General features: G+C 39.4%; 1 protein-coding gene across 3 annotated transcripts in view; it reads left to right on the top strand.

Moving 5' to 3' along the window:
• The window catches only part of CCAR1 (cell division cycle and apoptosis regulator 1), a 76,391-nt gene extending 67,205 nt beyond the window's left edge, over positions 1–9,186 (top strand). For all 3 annotated transcript variants that reach the window (XM_006148937.3, XM_027772046.1, XM_027772045.1), the window contains exons 20-25: positions 2,101–2,183; positions 2,554–2,700; positions 5,970–6,090; positions 6,199–6,384; positions 7,104–7,309; positions 8,842–9,186. In XM_006148937.3, coding sequence (XP_006148999.1) covers positions 2,101–2,183; positions 2,554–2,700; positions 5,970–6,090; positions 6,199–6,384; positions 7,104–7,309; positions 8,842–8,901 — 803 coding nt within the window. In that variant the 3' untranslated portion in view covers positions 8,902–9,186. The remainder of the gene's footprint in view (positions 1–2,100; positions 2,184–2,553; positions 2,701–5,969; positions 6,091–6,198; positions 6,385–7,103; positions 7,310–8,841) is intronic.
• The last annotated feature ends 543 nt before the right edge of the window (positions 9,187–9,729 follow it).

The following is a 9,729-nucleotide window of genomic DNA, read 5'->3' as shown; positions in this document are numbered from 1 at the left end:
TACATGCCCAAGATCCCAAGAGGAGAATGGAGGAGAAGGGATTATGGTATGAAATCATCCCTGGGAGGTGATTTCTCATTTCTGTCTGTCTTTGCGGCAAGCACATGTGCCCTATAGCAAAAATCTCTCAAATAGAAAAAGTACCACAAACTAGGGCTAACAGGTGACATGGTTAAGGTACTATATCCCCATGACAGACTCCATAAATCAAGTTTCAGACCCAGCAGCTTGAAGGACACCCAGGTAATGTATGTGAGCCTAAATATCCCAAGAGTAGGGATTGTAGTATGGCTATTCCCCAACACCTGTGGGTGATTTTTCATTTTCCTTCCCTTTCTGTCTGTTTCTGGCAAGCATATGTGCTCTGGCGGAAATCGAAAAGGCAAACCTACCAACCAACCACAGACTAGGTGTAATAAACAATGACAGTGTATTGTCTCAGTTTGAGGGGCTAATCAAGGAGTTAGCAGGATTAGTTCCTTTTTTTTTTTTTTCTTTTTTTTGAGGAGTTTTTTGTTATAGGGCGTGTGCACTCACCAGAAAGACAGAGAGACAGAAAGCAAGAAATCACCCCCCCCCGGGGGGATGGCCACGCTGCAATCCCTTCTCCATTCTCTTCTCAGCATCTTGGACATGCACGTACACGTCCCTGGCATGAGTTTAAGCCACCAGGTCTGCGGTCAACTACATTAGAGTACAGCGACATAGCCATTATGCCAACTGCTGGAACCAAGAATCCAGCATCTTAACTACCATGCCATCTGTTGGCCCCCCCAAAAATATTTTCTAACAGAAAGGTAGTTTCATTTTCATTTTTTAAAAAAACATGAATTTATTTGTTGTGATTTCCAAACCATGGTCAAGTTGTGTGGGAATCCAACACTAACCACTATGCCATCACTGGCCCTAATTTCATTTTCTTTCTTTTTTTTTTTTTTTATGGAGAGGTTTTCGCTATAGGGCGCGTGCGCTCGCCAGACAGAGAGACAGAGATAGAAAGCGAGAAATCACCCCCTAGGGGGGATGGTCACGCCACAATCCCTTCTCCTCCCGGGATCTTGGGCACGCACGCACACGCACGCGCCTGGTGTGAGTTTTAAGCCACCGGGTCTGGAACACGAACCGCGGTCAACTACATGGGAGTCCAGCAACATAGCCATTACACTAATTGCTGGTTCCCTCTTTCTTTGTATCTTTTCTCTCTCTCTTTTTTTCTTTCTTCCTCTTGTTTCTTGCTTTCTCTCTTTCTCTCTCTCTTTCTTCCCCTTTCTTTCTCTCTCTCTCTGTCTCTTCCTCCCACCCTCACTTTCTCTTTTTCACTGTAGGATGCTCACCAGAGAAAGACAGAAAAACAGAAAGTGAGATATAACCCCCTGGGGGGATGGCCACACTGCAGTCCCTTCTGTTTCATTCTTCTCTTCGCATTTTCGCCACACGCACATGTGCCCTGGTGTGAATTTTAAGTTATTGGGTCTGAGACTCAAACTGTGGTCAGCTACCTGGGAGTCCAATGATGTAGCCATTAGGCCATTTGCTGGTCCCTATAGTAAATTTTATTTCTTTTTTAAAAAATTTTGGGACCAGCAGTTAGCGTAATGGCTATGTCACTGGACTCCCACATAGTCGACAGCGGTTCGTGTCCCGGACCCGGTGGCTTAAACTCACGCCGGGCGTGTGTGCGTGCATGCCCAAGATCCTGAGAGGAGAATGGAGGAGAAGGGATTGCGGCGTGGCCATCACCCCTCGGGGGTGATTTCTCGCTTTTTATCTCTCTGTCTCTGTCTGTCTGTCTGGCGAGCGCATGTGCCCTATATCAAAAACCTCTCCAAAAAAAAAAAAATTTATTGAACTTTTATTTATTTATTTTAATTTGACCAGAGAGGGACAGAGAGAAAAGAGAGAAAAAGCAAGCTGCCAGGTGAGAGAGAGAGAGAGAGAGAAACCAAGCTGTCAGGTCTGGGACTTGAACTACAGTCGTCCGTGTGGGATTCCAGTGCCCTTAATCACCATGCCACCTGCCGGTCCCTCCAGTTTATCATTTTCTACAATAACTGAAAATGTCTGTTTCAATGAAATTTTTGATGATATTATATTTTACAGATCGTGATGAGGAAGAAATGAACAAACGTGAAGACAAAAGAGATATCAACAGGTACTGCAAGGAACGGCCCTCTAAAGATAAGGTATTTACTGGCTATAATATATTGGATATATTACATTTTGTAATGTCACAATTTCCATATTTTCCATCATTCAAACTTAATGTTAAATATAGCATAGTCCTGAAGCTTATTAGTCCTTGAATACTTATATAATACCGTTAAACAAAATTGAGGCAGTTATTTTTTCACTGTTTGTGACTGTGCAAGATAACCACCAGCATGTCTGATTTTTTTTTTTTGTCCTATTTTTACATACCAAATAAATCAATTTTAAGAATTATAAAACAAAAGTTTCTCCACATTGCTGTTATATATGGACCCATTCTCAATTTCTTGCTTTTCAGGGATAAAAAACTGTATACTATGTGTTCTACTTCTGTATTTTCTTTAGGAAAAAGAAAAGACTCAGATGATCACAATTAACAGGGATCTCTTGATGGCTTTTGTTTATTTTGATCAAAGCCATTGTGGATATCTACTTGAAAAAGATTTGGAAGAAATACTTTATACTCTTGGTCTTCATCTTTCTCGTGCTCAGGTAATTAATCCATCTTGAAAATATTTAAAATGAAAGCATTTTTTTTTAGTAACTTTTGAAAAGGCTGCCTTTTCAAAAGAAAAGGTAATAAATAGTATTTTATTCCATAGATTGAAATTAAATTAAGTTTACATTTTTATTTTAATTAACTTTTTGATGCATAAAAACAATAAAACGCATACTGATTTTAAAACAATTGAGCAAGGGACCAGCAGGTGATATAATGTTTACATCCCTGGACTTCATAGTCAACTGTAGTTCATGTCTCTGACCTAGTAGCTTAAAACTCACACCAGGCACATGTTCATTTGTATCCAAGATTCCAAGAGGAGGAGGAGAAGGGATTGTGGCGTGGCCATCCATCTCCCTTGGGGGGTGATTTCTCGCTTCCTGTCTCTGTCTCTTGTCTCTCTGGCTAGTGTACGAACCCTATATCAAAATATCTCTCTCTCTTCTTTTTTAAAGAATTATTTATTTATTTGATTCCATTTGTTACTATTTTTAAATTTCACCGAGAGAGAGAAAGAGAAAGGGAAAGTGAGAAAGCAAGTCACCAGCTCTGGGACTCAAACCATGGTCAGCCACATGGGAATCCAGCATGTTTAACCACCGTGCCAGCCTCTGGCCTGTCATAAAATCCTTTCAATAAACAACAACAAGAATAAAAAAGAAAGAAAGAAAGAAAGAAAAAACAGTCAAGCTATACTAAAATGTATAAAGTAAAAGTTTCTTCTCCCTTGGGTCAGCACCACTGCCTTCTGGTGAGTGGAAACCCACATGCCTCATTATAGTTCAAACCTGGCCTTGGTAGCTTGAGAGACTCATCAGGTGCATGTGTTTGTATATGTGCTCAAAATCCTGACAGGAAGGATAAATACTGAAGGAATCACAGTGTGAGGGAAGAGCCTTTCTCCTCTCCCTTTCTCTATCACTGTCTCTTTCTGCCAATCACAGGAGCTGTTAGGCAATGAAAACAGTCCTCAGGACTAATATATAACCTTCATTAGTTTTTTTAAAGCAAAGATATGTATGATATTAGCATTTTTCATTTTTTTGCCATAGGGCATGTGTACTCACTAGAGAGAGACACAGAGCGACAGTGAGAGGGAAAGTAAGAAATCTCCTCTCTCTGGGGAATGGCTGTGCTGCAGTCTCTTCCCTTCCATCTCCTGGGATTTGGGGCACACACCTAAATCTGCCCGTTAGGTCTGGGACTCGAACCATGGTCTGCCATGTGGGAGTCCAGCACCTTAAACACTATGCCACTTGCTGGCCCTGGTAGTAACTTTTTTAAAAAAAGAATAATTTTATATAACTGTATTATTCCTGTGTTTAATATTTCCAAAGAGAGATACAGAGAGAGAGAGAGAGAGAAAGCCAGCTTCCAGGTCTGGGAGTTGAACCATGGTCGGCCATGTGGGAGTCCAGCACCCTTAACCACCATGCCACCTGCCAGCCCTAGTAACATTTTTATAAACAAAACATGAAATATACTTAATTGAGTGGTACCTTTTTGCATCCAGTTATATGTTACGGGTATTCTTCAGTGAAAATAAATAAGAAGGGCTAGAAAGTGGTGCAGAGTGTAAAATATGGTGCTCTCTGAGGCTGACCCATGTGGAATGCAATGTTTTGAGTTTGTGTCCGAAGATCTCCCTGCATGCATGTTCCCATGATCTGGGACTGCTGAAGATGAAATGGGAGTATGGCACCAAACCCTACTATGGTTGTTGTGTGTTTACTTTGCTCTTGGAAGAAAGAAATATAAATAAAAGGAAAATCAGAAGAGACATAGAGGCTTACCTCATTGTTTTCATAGTTGTTTAGTATTTCATTATATATAAAGAGACTTCAAATTTGTGGAAAAATGGGGGACCAGCAGATGGCTTAATGGTTATGTAGCTAGACTCCCACATAGTCCACAATGGTTCAAGTCCTGGACCAGGGAGCTTAAATGTCATGCCAGGTGCATATGTGTGTATGTGTGCTCAAAATCCCAAGAGGAGAATGGAGGAGAAGGGATTGTGGTGTGGTTGCCCCCCAGGGGAGTGACATCTCGCTTTCTGTCTCTCTGTCCCTGGTGAGCAAATGTACCCTACTGCAAAAATCTGTCATTAAAAAAAAAAAAAAGGGACCAGCAGTTAGCATAATGACTATGTCGCTGCACTCTCATGTAGTTGACCGAAGTTCACGTCCCGGACCTGGTGGTTTAAACTCACACCAGGCACATGTATGTACGTGCCCAAGATCCCAAGAGGAGAATGGAGAAGAAGGGATTGCAGCATGGCCATCCCCCCTAGGGGGTGATTTCTCGCTTTCTTTCTCCCTGTCTTTCTGGCAAGCGCACACACCCTATAGCAAAAACCTCTCCAAGGAAAAAAAAGAATAAAAGTTTGTGAAAAAATTATTTAAACTATGAACATTTTTTTGGCACAAAAGAAACTTGAAATCATCAATGTTTTTTTCTTTTTTCCCCAAGAATTATTAAAATTTATTTGTTATTTTTTAATTTGGCCATTGAGAGAGAAAGGGAAAGTGAGAAAACAAGCTGCCAGGTCCAGGACTCAAACCATATTTGGTCATGTGGGAGTCCAATGCCTCATCTACCATGCCATCTGCCAGCCTCCATCTATAGTTTTTTTCATAATACACACTTGCATGAACTTTTTGAAGACCCTACTAGATATACCATAATTGACATAATTATGACCCTGGTAGTGGAAATTGCCTTTTTTCGGAATTACAAACTGCTATAATTAAACATCTTTGGGGCCAGCAGGTGATATGGAGTCAGTTAAAGCAAGTTAATCTCTCATGACTGACTACAGGGTTTGAGTCCTGGATCTCATAGCTTGAAAGACAAGCTGGGGGGCCAGCAGATGACTTGGTGGAATTCTTTTTTTTATTTTTTTAATATTATTTAACTTTATTTTTAAAATTTGACTATGGAGAGGGACAGAGTGAGAGAGTGAGAGAAGGAAAGTGAGAAAGCAATCCTCCAGGTCCGGGACTTGAACCACAGTTAAAACGTGATAGTCCAGCACCCTCAACCACCGTACCACCTGCTGGTCTCTAAACAAATAATTCTTTTAAAAAAAGGAAAGAAAAGCCCGTTGGGCACATGTATGTGCCTGTGTGCCCAAAAAGAGAAAGTGAATACTTAAGAAACGTTTTCCATCAATGTTCATTGTGTGTGAAAATTAGAACACAGTTTTTCTAGGATAATATAAAAACATTTTCCTCTTTTAAATTTCTTGTTTATATAACAGGTAAAAAAGCTTCTTAATAAAGTAGTGCTGCGTGAATCTTGCTTTTACCGAAAATTAACAGACACTTCAAAGGATGAAGAAAACCATGAAGAATCTGAATCATTGCAGGAAGATATGTTAGGTTTGAGTGTACTTTTTTAGTATATTATTTTAAGGTTTGCATATTTCTCATTAAAGGAAAAAGTCATACTAAAATATGTTTGTTTGTTTTTTTCTTTTTGTATTATAGGAAACAGGTTGTTACTTCCAACCCCAACAGTAAAACAGGACTTGAAGGATGTGGAAGAAAATGTTGGCCTCATTGTATACAATGGTGCCATGGTAGACGTAGGAAGCCTTTTGCAAAAATTAGAGAAAAGTGAAAAAGTAAGAGCTGAAGTAGAACAGAAGCTGCAATTACTAGAAGAAAAAACAGGTAAAGGACAACATTGGATATATTGGTACTTCTGCCATACTGTTGGGATTTATATGTGTATGTATGCACACTTACACGTACCTTTTACACATATATAAATACTCATATATACGTTTTATGTATATATACTTATATATGTGAGTGTGTGTTTTAGTGTAGGCACATATGTGACCTTGCTTTTGGCTATTTCTGTTTCAGGTTATAAAATCAATTAGATTTTTAAGAATTTAGTTCTTCACTGCATTCTGTTATATTTGTTGTTCTATTACATCTCCTTTGAACCCTCTAGTTTCATTTAGTTTTTACCAGTTTAAAGTCAGTATAATCCACTAAAAATGTAACCTAGGTTTAGAAATAACATTTTTTTTTATTAAGGATTATTTTATTTAACTTTTTTATTTTTTTTTATTTCACCAGAGAGGGACAGAGTGAGAGAGAGGAAAAGAGAGAAAGCAAGCTGTCAGGTTCAGGACTTGAATCTCAGTCAGCCATGTGGGGAGTCCAGTGCCCTTGACCACCATGCCACTTGCTGGACCCCGAAATAACACTAATTTAAATGAAATTAGTATGGCAGCAGTATTATAAGTAATAAATTGACATTATGGCCAATTTATGGAATTGTATCAGCTTTTTATTTTCATAGCTTAAATATTGATTAAATGTTTAATTGGAAATTTTACAAGATGAAATGGTGAAATTTCGATTTTTTTCTCTAACAGATGAAGATGAAAAAACTATATTAAATTTGGAGAATTCCAACAAAAGCCTTTCTGGTGAACTAAGAGATGTTAAGAAGGACCTTAGTCAGTTACAAGAAAGCTTAAAGATTTCAGAAAACATGAATTTGCAATTTGAAAACCAACTGAATAAGACAATCAGAAACTTATCCACAGTAATGGATGAAATCCACACTGTCCTCAAGAAGGTTAGAAATTTTGTGCCTTTAAAATAAAAAGAAATATTGTGCTTTTAATTTTTTTCATTTAGGTTTTAGTTTTTGTTATAGGGTGCATGTACTGATCAGAGAGAGAGAAATGGAAAGTGAGAAATCATCCTCTGGGTCGGGGGAGGATGACCATGTCACATAGTCCCTTCTCCACTCTTCTCTGTACCTGGAGTGATTTTTAAGCGTAGTTAGATATGTGGGACCCAGCTTTTTTTTTTTTTGGAGAGAGAGGTTTTTGCTATAGGGCACATACGCTCACCAGACAGACAGACACAGAGAGATAGAAAGTGACAAATCACCCCCCAGGGGGGATGGTCATGCCGCAATCCCTTCTCCTCTCGGGATCTTGGGCACGCATGCACACGCACCTGGTGTGAGTTTTAAGTCCCCCAGTGTGGGACTCGAACCATGGTCAACTACATGGGAGTCCAGCAACATAGCCGTTATGCCAACTGCTGGTCCTTAGTTTTTGCATTTTTAATTTTATCAAGCTTCTGGTGTTCTTTTCTAGAAGAAAATAATAGCGTTCTCTGCTTTATGAGATTAGTCAGAAGTAATTCCCAAGAGATTATATTTTCCTAAACTTTAGTTAGAATACATGTATGTCAGGAACCAGCAGTTAGCATAATGGCTATGTCACTGGACTCCCACGTAGTCGACCGTGGTTCATGTCCCGGACCCAGTGGCTTAAAACTCACGCCAGGCATGTGTGTGTGTGTGCCCAAGATCCCGAGAGGAGAATGGAGGAGAAGGTATTGCGACGTGACCATCCCCCCTGGGGGGTGATTTCTCACTTCCTGTCTCTCTGTCTATCTGGCGAACACACGCGCCCTATAGCAAAAACCTCTCAAAAAAAAAAAAAAGGAAAAGAATACATGTATGTGTTCAGACTCCTCTCTCTCTCTTTTTTTTTTTTTTTAAATATTTAACTAATTTAACTTGTTATTTTTATTTTTTGATTTGACCAGAGAGAGAGAAAGGGAAAGTGAGAAAGCAAGCCACCAGGTTTGGGACTTGAACCGCTGTCAATCATGTGAGAATCCTGTGCCTTCAACCACCACACCACCTGCCAGCCCCATGTTGAGACTTCTTTTTTTTTTTTTTAAGAGAGGTTTTTGCTATAGGGCGCGTGCGCTCGCCAGACAGACAGAGACATAGAGACAGAAAGCGAGAAATCACCCCCCAGGGGGGATGGTCACACCGCAATCCCTTCTCCTCCATTCTGCTCTCGGGATCTTGGGCACGCACGCACATGGGCCCAGCGTGAGTTTTAAGCCACCAGGTCCAGGACATGAACCGCGGTCGACTACGTGGGAGTCCAGCGACACAGCCATTACACTAACTGCTGGTTCCCCATGTTCAGACTTCTTAAAGCAAATTTTATTTGTATTTCTTTAAGAAACAGAGTTTAATTTGAAGAAGTTGAAAAAACAGAGTTGAGTTTGAACATCAGGAAGATAAAACCATTCCCCTTTTTTTTAATGCTTTTTTTCTTGTCTGTTGTTTTATAGGATAATGTAAAGAATGAAGACAAAGATCAGAAATCCAAGGAGAATGGTGCAAGTGTATGATAAAATTCATATAGTGATGAAGAATGGTGTTAAATACTGTAATATATAAAATCATGATGAAATTGGAGGTGATGCATGTTTGATTTTAGTAGTATAAATGTCTGTTAGTTCAAATGATGTATAAAGTTTTATGAATGTGAGTCTCTGCTTTTGAAAATTGCTTGTAATTCCTAGCATTCAAATTATTAAACACTCCTTGAGTGGAATAATTTTGCATTGCAAAATGTTTTAGGATGAACTTTGTTATAGTTTTAACCCCAATAAAGTTCATCAGTTTAATTGACAGTAGTATTTAACTACCAAATGTCTTTTTATTAAAATACATAGACAATTTTAATTTTATTTATAGAATTATAGTTGTAAGTTTTTAGTCTATTTTAAAAACTTTCAGTATAAATACTAAAATAGCATGCTGCTGGAACCAGCAGTTAGCATAATGGCTATGTCGCTGGACTCCCACGTAGTTGACTGCAGTTCGCGTCTCAGACCCGGTGACTTAGAACTCTCACCGGGCACGTGTGTGTTTGTGCCCAAGATCCTGAGAGGAGAATGGAGGAGAAGGGATTGCGGCGTGACCATCCCCCCTGGGGGGTGATTTCTCGCTTTCTGTCTCTATGTCTCTGTCTGTCTGGCGAGCACACGCACCCTATAGCGAAAAACCTCTCAAAAAAAAATAATAATAACATGCTGCTTAATTATTGCAAGTATTTTGAACCAGAAATATATTTACTCAGTACCAAAAAACTCAAGTTATCAATCTCTAAATCCAGCAGGTGGCATAGTAGTTACAGCAGCTGAATCCCTTATGGCCAACTGTTCAGTTCAAGT

The sequence above is a fragment of the Tupaia chinensis genome, unplaced genomic scaffold (genome assembly GCF_000334495.1).
Source record: "Tupaia chinensis unplaced genomic scaffold, TupChi_1.0 Scaffold000250_1, whole genome shotgun sequence".
Classification (NCBI taxonomy): domain Eukaryota; kingdom Metazoa; phylum Chordata; class Mammalia; order Scandentia; family Tupaiidae; genus Tupaia; species Tupaia belangeri.
Note: the sequence above shows the minus strand (reverse complement) of the source record. Positions and strands in the feature narration are given on the sequence as shown.